General features: G+C 37.5%; 1 protein-coding gene across 2 annotated transcripts in view; it reads left to right on the top strand.

Annotated features, from left to right (window-relative positions):
- Window positions 1-27,399, top strand: part of INSC (INSC spindle orientation adaptor protein) — a 138,973-nt gene that overhangs the window by 91,433 nt on the left and 20,141 nt on the right. For both annotated transcript variants that reach the window (XM_087950915.1, XM_087950916.1), the window contains exon 8: window positions 23,299-23,470. In XM_087950915.1, the coding sequence (XP_087807041.1) occupies window positions 23,299-23,470 (172 nt within the window). The remainder of the gene's footprint in view (window positions 1-23,298; window positions 23,471-27,399) is intronic.

Genomic DNA, 27,399 nt, shown 5'->3' with positions numbered 1-27,399 from the left:
AATATCAGGTTCACAATAGTTAAAACACCTACTCCCCCAATTTTTCATATTTGGTGCATTTCAACATTACATTTGCCCATTTAATGTTCTGAACATCACACTTTGTGGTTATCATATTGGCTTCAGCTGTAATACACAGACTTCAGAAAAGGCCCACTTCAGAAAAGATTCACAGCTTTAAATATGTATGAAAGGCCTTGGCAATGGTAAGATTGGAATACAAGAGAAGAAGAAAAAAAGAGTTAAATGTAGCCACAAGCAGCTTGCACCCCTAACCTCTTTCATATTCTGAGAAAGCAGCTATAATGGAAGTTAGCAAAATTGGTCTGAAGGATGTAGTACTCTGACTATAATGCTTTCAGACAGATGGGATGCAGACAAGCAGATTGCTCGGTTATTAAAATGAGGGCATCTGTCCAGAGCATTAGAGAGCCACAGCAAATGCTGGATGTTGCCAGAAGGGTTCAACTGAAAATTTCTTACTCAGGGATAATGTTTAATTAGAGTGAGAGGAATGCAGTACCATGCCAGTACTGAGTATCAGTTGCAGCAATATAAATTAACACCTATGCTTTGCGTCATAGCAGACAATGCATTAAATAAAACTACTTCTCTGGAACTTATAAGTAAGGAAGAGGCAGCATTTTACCATTGTGAACATTTTTTTTTTGCAAACAACTTTCCCAATATTAAGACTGGGCAAGGTCTATTTGCTTAAAATATAATGAAGAATATGGATTAGGCTCAGTGGTGGTATTCAGCAGGTTCTGACCAGTTCTGGAGAACCGGTAGCAAATACCACCTCTGACTGGAGATTTTACAGTATCCTTCCCCTGCCATGCCCACCAAGCCACGCCCACAGAACCGGTAGTAAAAAAAATTGAATCCCACCACTGATTAGGCTCCCAGGAAATTCAGGTCAAATAAAACCAGATAAAACTATGTACCACATCTTTATAGCAATGTGAAGTAGACCTTTATATGACCACAACTGAGACTGGGGAAAGGACAAATTATGCATTGTAAAGATCGCTTGAGGGGTGAGCAGGGGTGGGTTTCTACCAGTTTGCACCTATTTGCTAGAACCAGTTGTTAACATTCTAAGCAGTTCAGAGAATCGGTTGTGAGTAGAAATTATTGGCCTAATCCTGTAAGGAAGGCAGGAAGGAAACATTCTGGTGTTGCTTACAGAAACTGCCTCTCCGTTAACCCTTATTAGATTCTTGGCAGAACTAGACTTTTGTGTCAGGAACTTCTCTGGAGTTTTTTTCCATCCTTTGTTGGTACTTTGCTTGCGCGGAGTGACCATTCAAAGTGACAATGGCACTGAAAAAATGACTTATGACCATTTTTCACACTTACAACTGTTGCAGCATCCCCACAGTCATGAGAGGCCAGGCGAAGAGATGCGTGCCTCGATGTGAGTGATATTGAGTTGGCCAATAACATGACCACCAAGCCACATCCACCCGGTCACATGACCACCAAGCCACACCCACAGAACCGGTTGTTAAAAAATTTGAATCCCAACCCTGGGGGGAGAGGGATACTTGCAATGTAATCCAAATTGCAAGAACCTAAGTGAGTGGTCAGACAAGGAGACCCAACCTCATTAGTAGCCTCACATTGCAATGAACAAGGACACACATTTAATTTTGCAGCTACTAAGATTGTTGGATGAGCAGACACAAAAACAGCCAGGGAAGTGATTGAAGCCTGGGAAACAGGCCCCTCATAAGTCAACAGGAATGCTGATTTATCAACAGCCTAAAAGAAAGGTCATAAGTTGAGGCCTTCCTGTACTGTCAGTTTCTAGATCTAGTTTGCATGTAGGATCTAGTTTAGTAGGATCCAATCTGGGACCAGAGATTTTGTCTTTCGAGCTTTTGGACTCATGCTAGTGCCCATCTTCAGGGAACTTCTCTCTAGCCTGGGGTACATATATTTGCCTTTATTTGTGTAATTTACATGTAGTTTTTTTTTTTCTGCCAATGAAACTCTTAATAGCCTAAAATCATATATTTAAAAGATTGCCTTTGGAGGCATATATCCATTCGATCCTTTGAGATGCTGTCATTTCTTAAAATCCTTAGCTGAAGCAAATTCAGTTGCTCTGAAAGACAGAACTTTCTCCGTGGTGGCTCTTGATTCCGATTCTCCTGAACATAGCTCCTTAGAAGCTTATTTCAAGGCCGGAACTTTTTATTCAAAAAGACCTTTTAAACAAGTTGGATATTTGTTTTGAGAAAAATCTCTTAAAGTCTGAGCTGTAGTTGGCTTTATTTTCCAATTAATTAAAAAGGAAAGCTTTTTAGTAATATCATATTGCTATTTTTAAATATTATATCGTTGCGTTTAATTCAGGCTGCCTGCAGAACACATGTTGATGAGCAAGCATACATTTTTGCTAAAACCCATTTTAAAAATAAAGCAATGTCATATATCCCGAGTTTGACAAACTGCTTCTGTTGACCTTGTATCATCACATAACACTTTATAAGGAATGGCTGAGGATCATCTCTGCTCTCTTCTGAAGCTAAGAATATTACAAAGAATAGTCTGTTATATTACCCTACAATGAAGTCTTTCTTTTATTTTGCCACGATCATATTCATGAAGTCTGGAACATCACAGACCGATAACCATCCACTCTGATAACTATCTACATCTGGTTAATGAATCACACCATTTCTTTTATTCAATAATAGATTATAATTGCAAATGAAGAGTGAGACTGACAGATTTAAAATGACCACATTTCACGAAGAGAATGTAACAACTCTATTTAAGAGCTGAATGAGTATGTGTGGTATAAAGAGATGATGCGAAAATTCCAGCTTCATGGCTTTACCTACTGCTGCTTTCCCCAAAGTTGTTCAACGAATTAGCACTGACAGATAGCGGGGTGGTGATTTATTGAACTTTAAATAGTCTGGAAGTTCATTTCTACATTTTCACAACTGACTGGCCATAGACATTGGTTCTGTGGATTTTAGTTTTTACCCTTCTAACTTGGAATAAAGTTGAAAGATTTTGGTGAATTAGTCTGAAAATACTTCAACAGATCTTTTTGTTACAGAAATATGATACAATGAAAAATACATTTATTACATGCACAGATGTTTATAACTGGAAAAACAGACATCGCACAAAGAGCTTGGACAACTTTATGAAATGAATGTTTGGAATTACAGCATATCCAAATTGAGAGTATTTTATATTTCATGACTGGTGAATTTCAGTTAAAAATGTACCATGTGAAGAATGAATGCCTGATTATAATGCCTGATTAAATTATATTGCTATAATTTAATATTTGTTATAATTAGTTTAAAAAAGACCACAGGTGGTCCCGTTATCCAGTTTCATATATCTACAGGTGATAATTATAAACCAGAAGTCATCTTCAATAAACAGCTTTGCATACCTGTGATTTTTGGCATGTGTTACTGATCTATTTGCCATGTTTTGTGTTTGTGCGGGAGTATGTATCCAGCCTCCATTCCCTCAATTTCCCGGCATGCAAAGGTATGCATTGCATTCTTACTTGATATTGTCATTCCCTTCATACTGTACTTCATCCATGGAGAAACTGAGCAAGCACGCAAAGGAGAAATCTTACGAGGGAAATGGCAAACGTTCACCCTTGACTGAAAAGTTAAATGTCTCTGAGATCCTCCCTGCCTGAACATTTGAACTTGACTTCTTCATGGAACATAGCATCATATTCAATAGGCAGACAGATTCATCTTTGGGGCCCTTAAAAAGGCACCCACCAGGTTCTGCAAAGCAAAACCAACAATTCTGCAAAGTGGGTATAACGATACCCACTATAATTGTGGGTATCGGTGTGATACAGTGTGACAATCATTAGACACAATGACACTTTGCATGGTGGCAGGAGGAGAAAGAAGAGGAGCAATAGATGAACAGATTAACAGAGTTGGAAGGGACCTTGTAAGTCATCTAGTCCACCCCCCCTCCCCTGCCCAAGCAGGACATCCTACACCATTTCTGACAAATGGCAGTTCAATCTCTTCTTGAAAGTCTCAAGTGAATGTTTCACTGCTTCCTTATGTTGATTCTGTACTATTTATAAACTTTGTACTCAAGGTCACTCTGGTGATTTTTGTTCACTTCTGATGACATCAGAACTCTCACCCCCTTCTTATAACTTTTAAATTTTGATATATTGGTTTTCTTATTTGCTGTTATTAAGTTGCTGAAAAGCTTCTGAAATTCTCATCATTAGTTTTACTGTGAATGAACAATATACCTTAGGCTTTTATGCTCACTCCTAAGAGTGACTCCCAGTTGGCATTGTAGTCAGGACTAAAAACTGAAGGCTGTGAGTTCTAGTCTGCCTTAAGCACAAAGACAACTGGATGACTTAGGGTCACTCTCTTAGACCTAGAAAAAAGACACAGGAAGACTGTTTCCAAAAACTTTCCTAAGAAAATGGCACGAACTTGTCAGTAGCCCGATATCAAAACTTTTTTGAAGGCACAAAATATGCATTTCATAATTACTTTTTAGCTGTGTTCAAATCTGTTTTTTTCTAATTCAAACTGTTTAAATTCTTGTGCAACCTTAATCAGACAATTTAGTATAGTTTTTTTCTTGATTGGCCTATAGCCATTCAAAAATTATTTCGAATGATTAGGGGGTTGGAGGCTAAAATATACCAAGAACGGTGACAGGAATTGGGTCAGTGGTGGGATTCAATTTTTTTTACTACCGGTTCTGTGGGCATGGCTTGGTGGGCGTGGCAGGGGAAGAACCCTGTAAAATCTCCAGCCAGAGGTGGTATTCGCAGGTTCTTTGAATTACTCAAGATTTCCGCTAGCAGTTCTCCAGAACTGGTCAGAACCTGCTGAATACCACCATCTGAATTGGGTATATCTAATCTAATGAAAAGAAGGACTGAGGGAGACACGATTGCAGTGTTCCAATATTTGAGGGGCTCCTACAAAGACAGGAGATCAAACTATTTTCCAAAGGACCAAAAGGCAAGGCAAGAAACAATGGATGGCAACTAAGGAGAAAATTCCGAATGGTTAGAGCAATCAACCAATGAAATAATTTGCCTTCAGAAGCTGTGGTTGCTCCATCACTGGAGGTTTTCAAAAAGTGACTGGACAACCATTTGTCTGAAATAGTATAGGGGTTGGACTAGAAGACCTCCAAGGTCCCTTCCAACTCTATTATTTTAGTTTTATGTTCTAAAGATTGAATGTACATTCTCTAAAGCAGGGGTGTCAAACTTGCAGCATTACTTTATTGTGACATATTGTGACATTTTCTCCTTTAAACGGGGTTGGGCACGGCCAGCTTGTGACACACCTGGCCCTGAAAGTTTTGGATATAGCTTCTAGAACCACTCTGAAGCTTAGCCACTGCATTGCGATATTTAATGTAATTGAAGAGGAAAATCAATATATTGGAAGTGCTTATATAGTCACAGGTAATTTTAATTCAATATAAAGGTTACTTTAATCAAACTGTGATACCACCTACATTTCTCCATTCAAAGACCCAAATGTAGCCCTCACTCCTAAAAGGGGGTGCATCCTTGGGCAGGCTGTTATGAAACTCTCTTTTCCCTAAATCCCATTTTGGGGAACTATATTTGGACAGATTGTGGGTTATGGAAAAAAACTCCACAAGTGTTCTATTTTTTTTTTACACTGGGGGTTAATTTTTTCTGATGCTAAAGATTATATATATGTCATTAAACATAATGTTCAGAAGTCCAATACTATGGAATGACACAATGTACCCTTGTGAATGAGAGCAGGCTTACCATCCCTTGACAATGCTTTGGGTTTTATTTAAGGATTTATAAAAACAGACAAAGGGAAAGGCAGGCACCCATTTGACAAATGATTCAAAATCAGTACCTGAGAAACCATCTCCAGTGAGACTAATGATAATGTTGTTTTATTGCACTCTAGATAATCCACCTGAAAAGCGAACAGATGTTTTTTTTTTTTTTAAGAGAAAAGAAAAGCTTGCTCAGCTTTCAAAGTCAGGGCAGTATTTAATGAAAATCAATAAAGAGATTTACAGCAGTAGCATCTCTATCACCCCATCCCTCTTTAGTAACTAGAAGAGAAAACTGAAAGAGATAAGGACAATTAGGGGAATAGATTGCTTTGTATCAATGCTTAGATATTCTTACCCAAAAACACAACAGGGTTTTGCTTATTTGTGTGTTGAAAGTTTCTGAACTGCTTGGGGTCATTAATCCGTGAACTGAAATATTTATAAAATCAAAATAATATTTTTAATATTATTAAAAATAAATTACATTTAACTTTAAATAAAGTAAAAGTATATAACCAGATATAATCATCACATGTCAATTCATCTATTTATATGGAAAATTACCTTATCATAACTTCCAAGCTATTTGGCTCAAATGAGTTCAGTTTGTGCCTTAAATTCATGTCCCACCAAAGATGTATCTCTAAATCACCCAAGACTAGGCATGCACGCCCCTAACTACCTCAATTCCAACTACTGCTGGCCTTAAATGCAAACTACTCAATGCAAGAAGCCTCGTGAATAAAATACCTGAATTTTTCCTCCTACTAAATATGGCTAAATTTGACATTATATTTGTCTGTGAAACATGGCTCAATGCATCTCTCCCTGACTCCATTACCACAGTAAGAGACTGTCATGTTTACCGATCAGATCGTGAAATTCGTAGAGGAGGTGGTGTTGCTATCTTCTATAAAAAGTCCTTACATCTAAAAAATATCCAAGTTACCCAGGAGCTTGCTCTTCCTGAGACCATCATCTGTGAACTATCCTTAAATATCACAATTCGATTCTTACTATGTTACAGAGCACCTGATTATGACATCGAACATGTAAACAAGCTAAATACATTACTAACATGGGCTGCATCCTGCCCATACCCTTTTATCTTTCTTGGTGATTTCAATCTACCTCATATTGACTGGACCCTAAATGATTGTACAACTGAAATCATACACACAACCTTCTACAATGCTATTACAAATCTGGGACTGGAACAACTAGTAACCAACAACACTAGACTAAACAACTGCCTCGATCTCATCTTCTGCAATAGTTTGAATTTAATTTACGGAATACAAACTAAAGAACCCTTTTCCAGCAGTGACCACAATATGATTGACTTTTGTCTCAACATACGCCCACACAAAAATCACCACAATGATGTAATCCCCAATTGTAACTTCAAAAAAGGCAACTATGATCTTATAGTTACGATCTCTCATCCCTTGATTGGCAATCTCTATTCACTGGATGCAATACTGTTGAAGACCATTACAACATATTTTTACTTGAAGTCAAAAGAGTCATCAAACTATATGTACCAACAACAACTCCCAAAACAAAACAAAAAAGCAGATTACCCATAACAATAAGGAAACTTCAATCCAAAAAGAGATCACTCTGACAGAAAAACAAATCTGGTCACGTTGCCAATTTCAAAAGCCGATACAAAAATTTATGCCACCAGATAAAGACCGAATGCACCAATTATCACATTAAACAAGAGGAAAACCTTCTAAGCACCAATTCCACCCACGCTTTTTACAATTTTGTAAACAACAAACTAAAAGACTCAAGGTCCATCCCACCCCTGATAGGACCTGATGGTAAAGACTGCAACGACGACACCATTAAAGCCAACATCTTTAACACATTCTTCGGCTCAGTATTTGTAAATAGCAATGGATCATGCCCAGTATTTCCTAGCCGTACCACAGATAACAACAATGATCTAATACGTATCGATTTTACAGAAGACAATGTTGAAAAAGCAATACGCAATCTAAAACCATCTCTATCTATTGGACCGGATGGAATATGTGCCTACTTCTTAAAAAAGCTATAGCATAATCTTTGAAAAATCTTTCAGGACCAGCTCCTTGCCTAACCTATGGTCACAAGCCACAGTCATCCCCATCTTCAAAAAGGGAGACCCAAGCCTAGTTGAAAATTACAGACCAATCTCCTTATGCTGCGTCACCTGTAAAGTCATGGAATCAATTATTAACCAATCCATCATCCTCCACTTAGAGACAAACAACCTACTCTCCAATAAACAATTTGGTTTCAGAAAAAAACTATCCTGTAATCTGCAACTCTTACACTGCAAAAACATATGGACGACACAACTCGACCAGGGCAAAGCAATAGACGCAATCTACATAGACTTCTGTAAAGCCTTTGATTCAGTGGTACACGACAAACTACTCCTAAAAATAAAATCCTATGGTATCTCTGGACAACTGCATAACTGGATAGAAGCATTCCTGGCAAACAGACAACAAATGGTCAAAATTGGGAGCGTCCTATCAAATTCTGTACCTGTCAATAGTGGTGTCCCCCAAGGCAGTGTTCTAGGACCAACTCTCTTCATACTCTACATAAATGACCTCTGTGATCATATTGAGAGCAATTGCGTTCTTTTTGCTGATGATGTAAAGCTGTTCAATACCACAGACAATACTGCTACCCTACAAAAAGATCTTGACTATGTATCAGAATGGTCAAACAAATGGCAACTTCAAATCTCAACAAATAAATGCTCTGTCTTACATATTGGCAAAAAAAATCAGAAAATAAAATACAAGCTGAATAGTCAAGATCTTGTTGATGACCCAAGCTCTGTAAAGGACCTTGGAATACTCACCTCTAATGATCTAAGTGCTAGAGCCCACTGCAACTACATAGCCAAAAAGGCATTAAGAGTTGTTAACCTAATCCTACGTAGCTTTTTCTCTGGATATCACACTACTAACCAGAGCATACAAAACATTTGCTAGACCAATACTCGAATACAGTTCATCAGTCTGGAACCCACATTACGTATCTGATATTAGCACAATTGAGAAAGTCCAGAAATATTTCACAAGAAGAGTTCTCCACTCCTCTACTCGTTGTAGAATACCTTATGCCACCAGACTTGAAATTCTAGAACTAGAAAACCTTGAATTATGCCGTCTTCGGTCTGATTTAAGCATGGTATATAAAATCATACATTGCAGTGTCCTACCTGTCAATGAATACTTCAGCTTCAACCATAACAACACAAGAGCACACAATTGATACAAACTCAAAGTTAACCACACCAAACTTGATTGCAGGAAATACGACTTCAGCAACAGAGTGGTCAATGTCTGGAATACTCTACCTGACTCTGTAGTTTCTTCCCCAAACCCCAAAAACTTTAACCTTAGACTGTCTACTATTGACCTCACCCCTTTCCTAAGAGGTCTGTAGGGGGCGTGCATAAGCGCACCAACGTGCCTACCGTCCCTGTCCTATTGTTTCTCTTATTCTTCTTTTATTTTTCTTATATGTACCCATTTCATGTATTCACAACTATGTATACACTTATATTTATTATCTTGTAAACAATTGGCAAATCAAATAAACAAACAAATAAATAAATAAAATAAATAAATAAATAAAAATAAATAAATGTTAAACCCAAACAGACATTGTCTGTTGTCCTTTAAATTTCCTCTGTGTGGTGGGCTGTATCATGATATACACTGCCCCTTGTGCATTGCATGCTACACACATGTAGTTCTCCAGCTGCACAAGGAATCCCAGTTTTGTAAACAAAATTACTGTTGATGTCTAAAGGTTTACTCTTTCTCTCCATATTGCAGATTTAAGATGGAACACAACTATTGTGTCAAAAAAGACCACGCTCCTGCCATATGCATGTTGGTTCAATGTATGACTGAGCTCAGTAATGTGTGAACAAAGCTGCAGCAAATGTACATTTAAAGCTATTCTAATAGTTTAGACTGCAGTGGTGTACATATATCCACAGATTTATAATTGTTTAACAGGGTAGACTTGTACAGCTCTCCCTGAGCTCGCATATCACAGATCTTTACAGGCATTGGCCAGCAGTCGCCAATATGTTTCAGGGCTGATTGAAATGGTTCATAAAGAAAAAAGCAGGGTAATTGGCACAAAATCTCTTTGTTGAAGTGTATTCTGTATGGGAGCCAAACACACTACTATAATGAAGTAGACTTGCTGACATGCTGGCTTTATCTCCTGTTACAAACCTTGCTGCTGACTTAGTGATTTATCAATATTTTTTAAAAAAGAATAGGATGCAAAAGGAAAGTGCAAGCCTTGAAGCTACTCTAGATGTGGAAAGGAACCCCAATTAAAGTTACTGCAATTAATAGTGGTTGCGAACTGCTAGCACCAAAGCATCTACCAGCAGCTAAAGCCATCTGGCTGTTGCTTTCTTCTTTCTCAAAACTTCTAGGTATGTGATGCTACCAAAAGAATGACAAATTGTTCATGGTGCACTCAACAGTGACTGTGGCCACATGAATGCCCACATTTCCAGGGTGAGGTGCATGGCATATAAATTTAATCAATAAATAAAAATATTGAATTAATTTGGCATGTTCTTCTTTCAAGATATTTATTACTTCCTAGTTTATTCTACAGTTCTTAATATTCTAGTGTTTTGTGTTCAAATTCTAAGATTTTTTTTAAGTCAGTCAAGGTCAACTAGGGTTCAGGTGAGATGTATATCACATTAACAAACAACCTCAAGTTAAAATTCTCATTTTGGTTTTTAAAATTTTAAGTTTGTCCCAAGGTCTTTGAAGACTGCCTGCAGGTATAAGTGGCAGCATTATTTTAAGATCAAAAGTGAACATTCCCCTTGTTTGTTTTTGGAGTCAGATGGCAATAGCAATAGCACTTAGACTATTAATTACACTAATACTACTATAACACATTCTGGGCACAACTAAGCATATTTACCCCAACAATCTGGTCGTCATTTTACTGACCTCAGAAGGATAGAAGGCTGAGTCAACCTTGAGCCCCATCAGGATTGAACTACTGTCTATGGGCAGAGTTAGCCTGCAATACTGCATCCTAATCACTGTGCCACCAATGCTCTTGATAGGCTGTCATTGCTATTTATTGCTATACTACTTTTCTTCTCAAAGGAACTTAGTGTAATTTACAAAGAATAATAAAGATGAGAATTAAAAGCTGATGAACGAATGTGGATTAAGCAGCATAAAAGAAATATATACAAATGAGGTTTCAACTGCAAAACAAATATATGAAGGAAAAGTGAATGTATTGAATTGAAGGAGGTGAAGAAAAACAGAGAACTGGAAAATTCCTTTGAAAAGAAATCTTTAAGAATTTATGGAAATGGTAGAAAAAAGAGGTTAGATAGTAAGAGAACTTATGAAGTGGTGTATTGAATTATGTTTATCTAAACTAGATTTAATAACTGTCATTTTCTCTTACTTCCTGCTTCCAAATTCTTTTGTTTCCTACTACTTATTCTTTTTTAGTGTTTTGAATAACTTTGCTTACCCTGAAAGGTATGATGGGTATATATGCATGAAATAAATTAACAATAAACTAGCACTGAATCAGTCTTTTCACTGCTTGTCCAACACCTTAATCACTATATCATACTTTTTTCCCGTTTTATTTTTATAATTAGTTTTAATATTTTAAATGATTTATTTTGTTTTTATACTACTGCAATTAAATCTGGTGTGTAATTCATATCTGTGATGAATTATAGACAATAAAACATGCAATTAATAGCACACAAACACGCAATTAATCACCTTCATATTAGTTTGAAATTATTACATAATTGTCTTTATCCTTAAGATGGTTTTAAAGTTATTAGTATGAGTATCCTTGGTAGAACAATAAAAACCTTTTTTCAGACTAAAGAATAACAAAAAATAGGTATTTTCTTAAGGACATTCTGTACCAAATTCTTTTCTTTTTCCCCCCTAGTGTAGTCAGAACATTTAAATATATTTATTTGACCTAAATCAGCAGGAAAGCTTATTACAGTGCTCTGCTCCAAAGAAAATAAGGGACTACATTATATTTATCAATGTTTTCCATTATCTCCTATATTATGCAAAATGTAAGTCTTATGTCTTCATGAAAAATCTTTTCAGTTCATTAATTCTAGTTAATATACTCTCAGAGCAGTGATTAAGGTTTCAGAGAGAACAATCCCAAAACTCAGTATAATGCATCGAAAACTATAGGACTGTATAATAGTGACATCCAGTGGTTATGAGAGCTGCAACAATTGTTCTTAATATACAGCTAATTAACAATATTATCAGGGTACTATAAAAACAGAGCCTAGGATTGTCTGTTCCAACAATGAATAGGATGTCCAGCAAGGAACTAATTAAGGAACTACCAAGAAAAAAACCAGACCCCCACCAAAACTGTCAGGGTAAGTTTCTGCATATAAACTGACAAAAAACTTGGACTGAGTCAAATTGATCATGTTATCTAGTTGGATAATGAAACATCTGCGAGTAAATAACCAGGCTCCTAGAACATCAAGAACTCTCACTTGCATGCTCTATGGTGAGGGGGTGGTCCTAGGACAAAGAGAAGACAAAGATTTATTAGCCCCCCTCCTAAAAAAAAAATGTGATGGAGGAAATAACTTTTTTTCCCAAGGTAGAATTAAATGGAGAAGCAAGCAATGACAGTGACAATTGAAAACAAGAGATACAGGAATATTGCTATTAACTTTTCAGTACTGAACTGAGTGGGATGCAGTATTGATCATTGCATCCCCCCCCCCATTTCTCTTCTGAATTTTTTAGACATTATTTCATTTTTAAATACACTTAAGAATACAACCAGAGGAGAAAAAAAGAAATAAGGAAGGATTTACATACTGTAAAGATTAGATAAGAATTTTCAAAATGTTAAGAAAAAAGAAAAATGTTCCTCTATTATTAGCATTGAATTAAGAAGTATATAAGGATAAGAATATATCTGTTTGGCACTTTAAAAGCAATTATTATAATTAAGTCAGTTACAACAGTAATAACAAATCCCCCAAATAAAAGCAATCAATAAAAACAATACAATTTAGGAAATGTGAAATATTCCATTCGTAAGTTTCTTTAAATTTGGAATTTTAAAATTTAACATTAAAGGAAACTCAATCTTTGCTTATGAGTATATGCAGTATTATAATCCCTGAATAATTTTCAAGTTAAATTAAAGTTAGTATTAGATCCTGCGGCTTGTTTCTTCCACATCACGAAATACCACATTTTCTAAAAGAGCCCTTTAGATGCACAGATAAGTATATCTTTTGATGTGACATACACTTTTTTTCTGATGGCATAAAACAAGATTTATCACTGATAATGTTCATAAATCAGGGCTGTCTTAATGCATGGGCCTGATAGGCAATTGCCCATGGGCCCCACAAGCATAGGGGCCCCATGCTAATCTGTATATGTTAACCCTTTAATGCACCTCGTGTCATATAAATACAGCAACATATTTATTACATTTTACTGCATTTGTTTTAATACTAGCATACAAATATAGGTTTAATTTTATTGACCATTTATATTTTTATTCCTGTGAGCAGTTGTCATAGGGGCCCCAGTACACTGCTTTGCCCAGGGCCCATAATGCTGTTAAGACAGCCCTGTCATAAGTCAAATCTTATAATCAGCTAATGGAATATTTTTTCTAACATCTAAGTATCAGACTTTAAACAATGATCAACAGTTTTATCTAAAACTGAAATATTAAAAGATATGTTTATAGTGAACACATCTACATTTAAGGAGCATAGTTACCATGTGCACATGGATAAACACACACACACAAACACACACAGAGACAGAGAAAGATTTCAAATGTTAATCCCTGAGAGACAATAAAAATGAGAGTTATGTGAAAACTGGCTTGTATTCAGGGGTGGAATTCTACCAGTTCTGACCGGTTCTATAGAACCCCTTGTTAACTTTCTAAGCAGTTCCCAGAATCTTTTGTTTTTTTCCACCTATTATTACATTCTTGGCAGTATGCCTAGACTTACTGTCTCCAAGGTAGTTTTTTTTTTTTCTTAAAGGGGAAGGGTTGATCTCTGTTCCTGAAAAGAAACTGGGCTGAGAACTCTGACTAGTTCTTGTGTCTATTTGTTCTGGTAATTGGTTTAACAAGCAACAGCTATTATTGTGATTTAATAATTTGCATTGTGTTTGAATTTTTTCCTGCCTCATGGTTTCTTTTTCTATCTGGGGAGGGGATCTTCCTTTACTGCTTTAGTGGTATCTGGCACTGTCCTTTTGGGGTGTATCCAAGAGGCAGGATGCAAGCTTGGCACTGAATTTTTTACTGCCTTTCTGCGGGGCATGTGACCTTTCCTTAAATCTGAATTATTTCCTTAGGATATCTTGTGAGGTGAGTGAGACCAGCTGGTATCTTTAAGTGATGCAAATGGATCTAAGGATTGCTTTTCTTGGTTGTGCTCTTTCTGGAGAGCTTAAATGACCTCTCTGCTAAAGGATTTCACTTTATGAACAAGAGTTGGCTGCTGATAGTTATCATTGCATTTTAACTATTTTAATCCCTCAAGGTGCTCTGGCACCCTGCCTGATTTATAACTCCGGCTTGCAGGTATTTTTAATCTAATGATTGGTATTTAGGGCAGCTTTTTGCAAGCCAAGAAGCTTTTTGTATTTTTGTACAGGTAATCCTTGACTTACAACAGTTCATTTAGTGACCATTCAAAGTTACAATGGCTCTGAAAAAAATGACTTATGACCGTTTTTGACACTCACAACCACTGCAGCATCCCCACTGTCATGAGAAGCCGGGCGAGGAGAAGAGCCCCTTGACGTGAGTACGTTGAGTTGGCCACGCCAACCCAGTCACATGACCACTGAGACACACCCACCAACTAAGCCATGCCCACAGAACCGTATGTTAAAAAAATTGAATCCCAGCCCTGCTTGTATTCATCTTGGGCTTAAAACCCATTACTACTAGTTGCCTGACAAAGATATTTTTTTCAAAAGGCAACTGGACTTTCTTTGTTTTTCTTTGAAGATGTTTTGCTTCTTATCCAAGAAGCTTCTTCAGTTCTGAAGGAAAAACATTTTCAAGAAAAAACCAAGTCCAATTGCCTTTTGAAAAAGCACTTTTGAGATAACCATGACCTGGATGACTGAGAATCTCCATAGATTGCCTGACAGTTTCTATCCTTGAATTCTGCCAATGGATATAGAGGCCTGATAATTTAAGCCGTCTTCTCATTATGGGTATCTATTGAGGACATAAGCAATGCCTTGAAGAACAGGAGGAAGAGTCACTTGCAAGACAATGGTTAGATAAGTGGAACTCAGGTCTGATGCAATAAATAAATTTGAGAAAACATCTCAGCAACCCCTTCCCATACATACAGACAAAGTGAGGAAGGGGGAAGCACATCCAGACTTGTAAGATTCTCTTAGTAGAGCAGTTTTAATGAAAGTAGTTTTAGACATATATAGTGTTGGTTTCTTAGTTTGGCCTGTTTTCTAGGTCTGACAGCATCTGAACTGCCAAGGAATTTTGTGCACAGTCAGGAAGCCTTTATTTATTTATATTTATTTGATTTGTCAATCGCTTACAAGATACTAGGTATAAGAATAAACATAGTTATGAATACATGAAATGGATACATATAAGAAAAATAAAAAGAAACAATAGGACAGGGACGGTAGGCACGTTGGTGCGCTTATGCATGCCCCCTTTACCGATACTCATTAAAATTAGGGAAGCAGATTACAGTATTTGAGGGAGGGGAATTGTTTTGCCATTAAGTAACACCAGGATTCATCCTGCTTCTTCTCCATCTAAATACTGACCAAGACCAATATTGTGTAGCTGCCCAAAGTTTAAAATAAAAAGGGAGGTAAAGGAAAATAGCCTGAGTGCCACTGACAAATGGGTTCTTGTGGCATTTCCATAGCTTCCTAAGAAGGGAGGGAGGAATAGCCTGGGGGCATGACATGTAACAACTTGCCTCTCTCATCTGAGAATTTTAATTAAAGATTGGATGCAATTATTGCATTGAGCAATAGTAGGTTATACTAGTACATGTTGGGCAAAAGGCACTATCGCAATGGCACCATATAAGCTAGTTAGAAGTTGTTGAATGGAAATCACTAGTGGTTTCTTAGTCCCACCTCTGAGATGGGACAGGTATTTTTGATCCACCCTGTCATTGACTATAGTCAGCTTTATGATTCAAGCTCTTCCATAGAGTTTTGCCTTCAAATGCAGGCTTGAAACTAAGTCCTTATGCCCCTAAACAGGGGTGAATGGATGAATGAAGTGATCCCTTTTAGCATTTATACAATACTATGGCAAAATGGGGAGACAGAGTGGTATTGGTATGTACTCATATCAAATTGTGGGGTTTTGCCCCTTTCTCAGCCTTTGGCAAAACTGTTGGAGATGGAGGTATGATTGTTGGATAGATGATGTTAGATAGATAAATTATAGATAGGTACACAGAGAGAAAGGTAGGTAAGTAGATAGATGATAGATAGATAGATAGATAGATAGATAGATAGTGTGTGTGTGTGTGTGTGTGTGTGTGTGTGTGCATGTGTGTGTGTGTGAGAGAGACGGGGGGAAGAGAGAGGGAGCAGGAGAGAATAGATAAAATTACAGATAACATCATCATACCTCCTTATTATACAGGTTCTCTTAAAGACATTCTTTCCTGTGAATGATCAATTGATTTATTTGTGATCATTCTTCAGTTGGTGCATTTATCTAACTTTCTACTTTCTACTGCTCTCTATTTCTTTCCCCTCCCTTTCCCCGCCCCCATCTTCAGAATATATTATTATACAATATAATTCTTACATTATAATTCTTTATTTTGTTTCAAGGCAGTAACTTTCAAATTACTCTGGTGTTTAGACCTTCTGTCTCCTCCATTTACCCCCATGCACATCGTACATTAGATTATCTTTTTTCTTATCTTGTACAATTGTAAATAATGCGATATTGTGTGTGTACGTGATGGGTTCTGGTCCTGTTGATAGGGCTTTATCTGTGTTTGCATGAGTATATTAGGCTGTGTTACGGGAGAGCTGACAACAAGGAGAGCAGGGTAAAATTTATTAAAGTTGTGAAGCACTATGGAAATTTGGGGATATTATTAGTGCAGAAAAGATCTGGTTGGCTCTGACTATTTCATTCCCATATATGCTCAGTCATCTATGACCTCTATGCTATCTCTAAAAGCAGTCTTAACTTTATTTTTATAATACTATTATGCAATCAAATAACAGGAACTGAGTGCATGGATAATTCAGACCAGGCCCGTCATTTCAAGTTAGGGCTATATGCCTACCAGTCCAAGTTGGGGAAAAAGTCCTCCTGGCTTTGACATTAACCTATGCTTCTGCAGTTAGCACAAAGCCTGAAAGAATTTTCCAAGCTTTCTTGAAGTTGCAAGAAAGCACAGCCACCTCTATCTTCAGCTAACTGCCTCCATCTAAAAGAGAGGAGATGACTTCAAAACTGCCTAAAGATTAATGTCTCCTCCAATGTAGTAAAGGCAGCCCCACATCTCTCCAAAGGTTGATATCAAAAGAATAATTATTAATTGACCAGAGGAAATGAATAAATACACAAAGAGTAAACGGTCTTCAGTAAAATGAAAATTTAATCAAATTTAATTCCACTCTAGGACTGGCAATTCTTTGCGCTGCCCATTGACCTCTTGTAGTGCAACTCCACTGTGCAGTTCAAAGATCAACTGTAACACTCAATATGAATCAATATGAATATGTTTCTGCATCCCTAATTTTAGACAAATAATTGTCCAAGCTCTTCTTAAAAACTTCACAGTTGGAGCACCCACAACTTCTGGAGGTAAATAATTTCACTGACTAACTGAAAGGAAATTTCTCCTTTCTAGGGACAGGCTTCAGCCTGTTTGATTATTACCCCACTATTAAAGGGGGTCTGATCTTTATAAATTCCCTTCTGCAAGGTTCCAGCTCTATCTAAAGTTCTATCATCTACATTTAAGACTCCAAAGTCTGTAATCTACATCAGGGATGTCAAACTCGATTTCATTGAGGGCTGCATCAGGCTTGTGGTTACCTGGGGGGAGGGCTGGGGGACATAGCTGGGGTAGGTGTGGTCTGGTAGTCACAGCCAATTGGGTGAGTGTGGCTGGGATGGACATGGCCAGCTCAACTTTGTTCACTTTGGGTGCACCTGTGGTGGCCCGGGTAGTGGGTGGATCCATTATCTCCAGCATGCACCCAGGGAGTGGTGTGGGGACACCACTCCAGGGTGGCCCAGCAGATATAAGGCTAACTGTGTTCCAGCCTGGATGGTCATCACCAAAGTTTAGATCAAAGTTTAGATCAAAGTTTAGATCAAAGTTTAAATCAGTGCCTGGCTGGCCTGGCCAGGCTGGTCTGTTGCTGTTTCCAGGGCAGCCGCACGGGGCAGATCTAACCACATCATGGGCCAGATCTGGCCCTCGGGTCTTGAGTTTGACACCCTTGAATCTATCTAATTGGTTAAGACCACCAATTTACTTCCCCTGACCAACTCTTTCAAACTTCCTGATTTAAAGCTACAGAAAATTAAATGGAAGTTAATGAGCAAAACAAACAAACAAAAATGAAACAAGATACAAAACCTCCTAGCAACATCTACCTACCACACAGATTCTTTAGGAACTACAGGTGTTACTTTGGAGGTGTGCCCACTTGCTGAAAAAAAAATCTATAAAATTAAACTGGGGATCATAGGAAAATCCTAGAACAAGGTTTCCTAACCTGGTTAGCCTTCATGATATGTGGACTTCAGAATTCTCAAATCAATTGTGCTCACTGGAGAATTGTGGGAGTTGAAGTTTACATAGGTTGGGAAATAGAGAAGAATGACATGAAATTTTCAACAGTTTGCTCCTACTCGATCGAAATTTTATGATTCAATGCCCTTATCATGAGAAATGTGACATGTTCTCAAAACTTTGACTTTCAAATCTGTCAGTCCAATGGGCAAAAGCCCACTCCCTATTAAATGTGAAACTATTAGGTCAAATGAACCTTTTGTGTGTGCAGCATCATTACTGTGGCATTGTGCCTATATGAAATATAACATCTGACAAGTACTTTTTTTCAGATAAAGGGACTAAGACTGCAAGAGACCTATTCGCTGCTTAGAAAAGTGAATTGCATTGATGCCTAAGAAGATTGTCCTCCAACTGGCTACACCTGACAAATTTTATCAAGCAATTTCCTTAACTGGAAAGTCTTAAACTTTACAGTTATGATTTCACCACTCAAATATTCCTCAAATGCAAAATCTCTCTTGTATTATGCTGCATTCATAGAATTCTTTTGTTTGCATTATCTAGCTGACCCATTATCTTGTATTGCCAAGATATTGAACATGTTTGACATTTTAGCTGATTACTTCTCCAGAATTAAGCAGAAAGCAGGGCAACATTCCAAAGTTCCTTTCAGTGTGAAAGCTAATTATATAAATGCTTGGAACAGCAATTTCTTTTGGGATGTTAAAGTGCTTTTATTAGATTGTTCCCCTGTCCTTTTTAAATTTATTATTGGACACTTATAAATGGTGTAACCTGATAAGTTTTTTTCCCCTCCCACACACTTGCACATACTTCTGCATCAGGCCCAAACTGTGTAAAGCACACCTGGGTTTATTGCAGATAAGGGAGAGGAAAAAATGTTTGTGAGAGGAGTATAGGGGTCTTGTCTCAGTATAGTATGAAACACTTCCAAAACCTGCAGTGTTTTGTTTCTGGGCAAACTGTGTAAATCATGTAGTTTCATTTTCAAAATTCAATCATATCCTCCAAATCCAAGATATTAGCAAATCTTTTGCCTTTATTTCATTCTTCTATTTCTAATAACTTACTCATAATCAAGGGCAGGAATTCACTGTGAAAAAGATCTGAAAGTAAACAGTTTTATATTGTGAAGCAGTAAGACAATAAATGGCATAGACTGAAGATGATCAGAGGAGATATGGCTTATCTTTGGTCCAAAGGTGCTTTTTCCAAAAGGCAACTGGACTGCCTTGTTTTTTCCTTTGAAAACATTTCACTTCTCATCCAAGAAGCTTCTTCAATTCTAACTGTTCAGTTCAGTTCTCACTTCTTTGGTTAGAACTGAAGAAGCATCTTGGATAAGAAGTGAAATATTTTCAAAGGAAAAAAACAAGAAAGTCCAGTTGCCTTTTGGAAAAAGCACCTTTGGGTCAACCATGACCCGGATGATTGCGAATCTTCGTAGACATGACTTATCTTTGCGTAAGAAGAGTTAAACCCACTATGCTATTTTGTTGTGAATCACAACAAGATCTGCATCATAGGACAAAACACACTAAACAACAGTAATTTGGGATTCAATTATGGTCGAAAGTCAAAGACTACCTGTAGCTGACATTTTTTTCAGTCAAATCTGGGCAAAACCACGGTGTAAGTATGAAGATGTCAACCTGTTCAAGGAAAACATTCAAACTAAATGCCGTTTGCAAACCAATAGAGAAATTCTGTCTTGACAAGTTCTGATATCAACCATGTTGATCAAATTCATATGAAGTTTGAACTTTGTATTTGTGGCCTTGTTCACACCCTAAGCATTTCTACAGTGTTTAACTTCAAAAAAAGGGTTAAAATATTTTAAAATCTGATATTTTGGTAGTGAATTATTTTTTTTAGAAAATACAAATTGAAATACTGCTTTAAATATAAATATTTATATTGACTTGTAATCATATTGTTCAAGCAGAAGAAATATATTCCCTGTACTAAAGTGAGTTATGCAAATGATTCCTGTCACATGCCAGGGAAATCAGGAGATTCTGGCAGTTCAAATGAGTATAAAGATTTATTGCAGGCTTAAACGCTCTAGAAGAATCTGAGCTACTAACGGTCAAAGCAAATTGGAAGTAGATAAGAGTCAATGCAATGAAGGTGGGTTTAGATCTCTTACGGGTATGCAGAGACTTGTGACTAATGACATCTTTGACCCTTCCCTCAGACTCAACCTACAGTTACTTTTCCTTTGATTAGAGAAATATAGATCAATGATGACATCTTGTCCAAAAAAATGGACATTGGGTACATAACTTTCATTTCTGAATAGTACACGCCAAACATTGTGTTCTATAAAATAAATAGGCCTGTGTTATATTTATCCTTGCTATAATCATAATTATTTCTAAGATAATAGCATTTATTTTTGTAAACTTGATAGCACTTTTTATAAAATGCTGTTATGGATAACAGAAAATCAAATATATTAATTTATATCCAGATGGGGATAGGTAAGGTAATTTGGCATGGCTTATTAATGAATAATAAAAGTGAGAGCCAGAAAAGCTTTAAATAGATCACTTAAGGCATCAGCATTAAGTATTAACAAGAACTGAAGACATTTGAACACATGAACTGAATACTTTATGATGAACAACCCAATACATTTGATAACAGAAATGTGATAATAGAAAATTATGATAATAGATAAAAGTATTAGGTAATACTTTTTGATATCCTCAGGAGGAAAACTGCTCTCTATAATTTAATTTTAGAGAGAATACTGACGTCTTGGATATTTTATTTATGTAGCAAATTTATACAGTGCCTCATCTCACAAAATGTGATTTTTGCCCCTTATAAATGTAACAACAATTAAAACTATATAACAATTCAGGACACATCAACCAAAAATAAAAGCGAAAATAAAAAAAATAAAGATATGAGAGGCATGAAAATCCCAAAGTTTTCCCCATAATAGAAGAAGAACAGTGCCTTAACTTCATACAAATGATCCTTGGAGGAAAAAAACCTCAGTTTCAGGGTTTTCTGAAAGGCTAGCAGGTATGGGGCTAATCCCCACCTTAGGGAGGAATGATGTCCCAGAGGTTGGGGGCACAGAAGAAAAAGTGCATGTCCTGGATTCCCAACAGATAGTACTCCTTAAGAGGCGGGACTTAAAGCTTAACTCTTCTACTTGACCTGAAATATTTCCCTTAATATTTCCCTTAAATAATCTAGTTCCAAGCCACATAAGATTTTAAACTTCAAATTGGTGCCTTGAATTGCACCCAGAATCAAACCATCAGCCAATGCAACTTGAGGAACAGAGCAGGGGTGAAATTCAAAATTTTTCCCGACCGGCTCTGTGGACTTGGCTGTGGGTGTGGCTTGGTATAATAGCAACCAGGGGCGATTGGGGTGATTTTTTACCTATTCAAATCGTCCCTACCACCTCTCCTGAGGTGGGCCAAGGTGGTTGAATTTCACCCTTGGAGCAGAGGTGTAATGTGTGCTATGCTAGGGAACACATAATTGTCTATATAGTTGTATTCTCACCACTGAAACTTCTGAATGCTCTTTAGGAGTAGCCACTTATAGAGTGCACTATAGTAATCCATTATGGAGATGACCAGGGCATGAATGACAGTGAGTGACTGTCTTATGGTCCAAGAAGGATGCAGTTGGCACACAGCATGAAGCACTTCAAAGGCCTGCCTAGTCACTACTTACTGCTTCTCAAGCAGGAGTTATGAATTTGGGGGTGGAGAACCCAGATTGTGCACAGTCTATCTAGGGGTAACACAACTCCATCTAGTATCAAAGATGTTAAAACTCCAATCCAGAAGGCCCTAAAATCCAGAGCTACTCTGTCTTGTCAGGATTCAGCTGAAGCCTATTGTTCCTCATCCAGACCATCATAATTAGTGGACACTGTGACAAGATATCATAATTTGCCAAGGGCAGAGATGTATAAGTTGGTATCATCAGTACACTGATCGAACTTCACTCCATGGTGATGGATGATCTCATCCAGTGGCTCCTTATAGATGTTACATAGAGAGTATTGAACCCTGCAGAAGCCCACATAGTAGGGCTGATGATTGGCCTCATTGAAAGAAAGTGAATCAGTACTATGCTGCCCACTCCCTACTCACTGAGTCCATTCATGGTTGATGATATCAAAAGCTGCCGAAAAGTTAAGAAGAGCAAGGACAGACATATTACCCTTGTCCCTCTCCTAATGGAGATCATTCAAAAAGGCAATCCATGCTGTCTGTCCCATAGTGCTACAATTAATAGAATAAGCATGTATTACCACCATTCACAACATTTCAGTACCACTGAGAGGTAAACTCCGATTAAAAGACCGTGAATGTTGTTTACTTATGTATCCACTCCTATAACAAAGAGTCTTGACTGTACATTTCCATTTTCCATACACCTTACACAGGGATAGATGAAAAAATAGGGGTTTTATATGATGTTATTTGACTAGCTTTCAAATAGGACTGCTACCTTCAACTCAGATTGTTCCTTATAACATTTGTCATCTCATGGTTGCTTTGTCAAACTACGCTCCGTCATTATTTTTTTTCACCACCTTCTCTCCTTAGGTTGATGGAATATTATGTTTGGCTGACATTCTTACAGATAGTATACATTCCCAAGCTACTCATGCTGAAGCAGCTGCAGTAATAGCCCAGATCACATCTCCTCAGCTCACTTTCACTCAGCATCTCAACAGCTTTCTGGAGAACATGGAAGAAATTGTCACCGGGCTTCTCCGTATGTATTTCCATGAAAACTTCATGTTTGAATGTTGTTAACGTGCAGAAGGCTTTGGAAATTTTTAGACTAATTACCACATTCTATGTGTGATATGTTAATCATGTAATTGTTCTTTCAACTCACATCATTTTTCTCGCTTTTTCATTCCCTCCCCTTCCTATTCTGGGTCAGTTAATTGAATTTAAACATGCAATTGAGTTTAAACATGCTTGTGATAAACACATGACTATCATCTGATAAAAACAAAAAGTTAAAAATAATAAATTAAAAAGAAAACAACAAGAAGAAAAAACCCTCAAAGGGCCTTTTTCTGCTGTCAGTTTTCTATATATATATTTTTAGAGAGCCTTCCTCAATTGACATGCTGATCTTAGCAGGAATATTTCTACTGATTGGGAGAATTTTCAAATATTCTAATCTCAGATTGCTTAGGAAAGGGGTGAAGAACTGTTTTTAATCAAAGTCCTTATTTCATTGTTCCTTAGCTTCTATCTTAACAGAATAACAGAGTTGGAAGAGAGCTTGGAGCAGGGGTCGGATTCTACCAGTTCGCACCTATTCACTAGAACCGGCTGTTAACATTTTAAGCAGTCCAGAGAACCGGTTGTTAGAAGAAATTACTGGCCTAATCCTGTAAGGAAGGCAGGAAGGAAACATCCTGGGGTTGCTTACAGAAACTGCCTCTCCATTAACCCTTATTACATTCTTGGCAGGACTAGACTTCCTGTCTCAGGAACTAATCTGGAGTTCTTTTCCCCTCCCTTTGCTGGTACTTTGCTTGTGTGGAGTGACCATTCAAAGTTACAGTGGCACTGAAAAAAGTGACTTATGACCGTTTTCACACTTACAACTGTTGCAGTATCCCCATAGTCATGAGTGGCCAGGCGAGGAGATGCGTGCCTCGCTGTGAGTGATATTGAGTTGGCCAGGCCCAGCCAATAACATGACCACCAAACCACACCCACCAACTTAGCCACGCACACAGAACCAGTTGTTAAAAAAATTGAATCCCACCCCTGGCTTGGAGGTCTTCTGGTCCAACTCCCAGCTCAAGCAGGAAACTCTTATACCATTCCAGTGGCTGTCCAGTTTCTTCTTAAAAGCTTCCAGTGATGGAGCACCCACAACTTCTGAAGACAAGCCCTTCCACTGTAAAATTGTTCTCATCATTAGGAAACCATTAGGTTGCTTCTCTCCTTGACTAGTTCTGTCCATTGTTTCTTATCTTGCCTTCTGATGCTTTGGAAAATAGATTTATTTATTTTATTTATTTATTTGATTTGTCAATTGCTTACAAGATAATAGGTATAAGTATTTACATAGTTATGAATACATGAAATGGGTACATATAAGAAAAATAAAAGAAACAATAGGACAGGGACGGTAGGCACGTTGGTGCGCTTATGCACGCCCCCTACAGACCTCTTAGGAAAGGGGTGAGGTCAATAGTAGACAGTCTAAGGTTAAAGTTTTTGGGGTTTGGGGAAGAAACTACAGAGTCAGGTAGAGTATTCCAGACATTGACCACTCTGTTGCTGAAGTCGTATTTCCTGCAATCAAGTTTGGTGCGGTTAACCTTGAGTTTGTATCTATTGTTTGCTCTTGTGTTGTTATGGTTGAAGTTGAAGTATTCATTGACAGGTAGGACATTGCAATGTATGATTTTATATACCATACTTAGATCAGACCGAAGACGGCATAATTCAAGGTTTTCTAGGTCTAGAATTTCAAGTCTGGTGGCATAAGGTATTCTACAATGAGTAGAGGAGTGGAGAACTCTTCTTGTGAAATATTTCTGGACTTTCTCAACTGTGCTAATATCAGATACGTAATGTGGGTTCCAGACCGATGAGCTGTATTCGAGTATTGGTCTAGCAAATGTTTTGTATGCTCTAGTTAGTAGTGTGATATTACCAGAGAAAAAGCTACGTAGGATTAGGTTAACAACTCTTAATGCCTTTTTGGCTATGTAGTTACAGTGGGCTCTAGCACTTAGATCATTAGAGGTGAGTATTCCAAGGTCCTTTACAGAGCTTGGATCATCAACAAGATCTTGACTATTCAGCTTTGCCAATATGTAAGACAGAGATTTATTTGTTGAGGTTTGAAGTTGCCGTTCGTTTGACCATTCTGATACATAGTCAAGGTCTTTTTGGAGGGTAGTAGTATTGTCTGTGGTGTTGAATAGCTTTACATCATCAGCGAAGAGAACGCAGTTGTTCTTAATCTGATCACAGAGGTCATTTATGTAGAGTATGAAGAGAGTTGGTCCTAGAACACTGCCTTGGGGGACACCACTATTGACAGGTACAGAATTTGATAGGACGCTCCCAATTTTGACCATTTGTTGTCTGTTTGACAGGAATGCTTCTATCCAGTTATGCAGTTGTCCAGAGATACCATAAGATTTTAGTTTTAGGAGTAGTTTGTCATGTACCACTGAATCAAAGGCTTTACAGAAGTCTATGTAGATTGCGTCGATTGCTTTGCCCTGATCGAGTTGTGTAGTCCATATGTTTTTGCAGTGTAAGAGTTGCAGATTACAGGATAGTTTTTTCCTGAAACCAAATTGTTTATTGGAGAGTAGGTTGTTTGTCTCTAAGTGGAGGATAATGGATTGGTTAATAATTGATTCCATGACTTTACAGGTGACGCAGCATAAGGAGATTGGTCTGTAATTTTCAACTAGGCTGGGGTCTCCCTTTTTGAAGATGGGGATGACTGTGGCTTGTGACCATAGGTTAGGCAAGGAGCTGGTCCTGAAAGATTTTTCAAAGATTATGCTTAGAGGTTCGGCTATGGCAGTGGATAGCTTTTTTAAGAAGTAGGCACATAGTCCATCCGGTCCAATAGATAGAGATGGTTTTAGATTGCATAGTGCTTTTTCAACATTGTCTTCTGTAAAATCGATATGTATTAGATCATTGTAGTTGTCTGTGGTTCGACTAGGAAATACTGGGCATGATCCATTGCTGTTTACAAATACTGAGCCGAAGAATGTGTTAAAGATGTTGGCTTTAATGGTGTCGTCATTGCAGTCTTTACCATTAGGTCCTATCAGGGGTGGGATGGACCTTGAGTCTTTTAGTTTGTTGTTTACAAAATTGTAAAAAGCGTGGGTGGAATTGGTGCATAGAAGGTTTTCCTCTTGTTTAATGTGATAATTGGTGCATTCAGTCTTTATCCGGTGGCATAAATTTTTGTATCGGCTTTTGAAATTGGCAATGTGACCAGATTTGTTTTTCCCCCAGAGTGATCTCTTTTTGCATTGAAGTTTCCTTATTGTTATGGGTAATCTGTTTTTTTGTTTTTGTTTTGGGAGTTGTTGTTGGTACATATAGTTTGATGACTCCTTTGACTTCAAGTAAAAATATGTTGTAATGGTCTTCAACAGTATTGCATCCAGTGAATAGAGATTGCCAATCAAGGGATGAGAGATAGTAACTATAAGATCATAGTTGCCTTTTTTGAAATTATAATTGGGAATTACATCATTGTGATGATTTTTGTGTGAGCGTATATTGAGACAAAAGTCAATCATATTGTGGTCACTGCTGGCAAAGGGTTCTTTAGTTTGTATTCCGTAAATTAAATTCAAATTATTGCAGAAGATGAGATCGAGGCAGTTGTTTAGTCTAGTGTTGTTAGTTACTAGTTGTTCCAGTCCCAGATTTGTAACAGCATTGTAGAAGGTTGCGTGTATGGGTTCAGTTGTACATTCATTTAGGGTCCAGTCAATATGAGGTAGATTGAAGTCACCAAGAAAGATAAAAGCGTGTGGGTAGGATGCTGCCCATGTTAGTAGTGTATTTAGCTTGTTTACATGTTGACCCTGTCTTCTTTGTGGCAGGCCCTCAAATTTTGGAACACTGTTATTGTGTTGCTCCTAGTCCTTCTTTTCACTAGACTATACATACACAGTGTAT

The sequence above is a fragment of the Notechis scutatus genome, chromosome 1 (assembly GCF_049901735.1).
Source record: "Notechis scutatus isolate UNSWTSFEM ecotype Mainland chromosome 1, rNotScu1.2, whole genome shotgun sequence".
NCBI classification, from domain to species: domain Eukaryota; kingdom Metazoa; phylum Chordata; class Lepidosauria; order Squamata; family Elapidae; genus Notechis; species Notechis scutatus.
The sequence above is the reverse complement of the archived record's forward strand: the minus strand, read 5'-3'. Positions and strand labels throughout refer to the sequence as shown.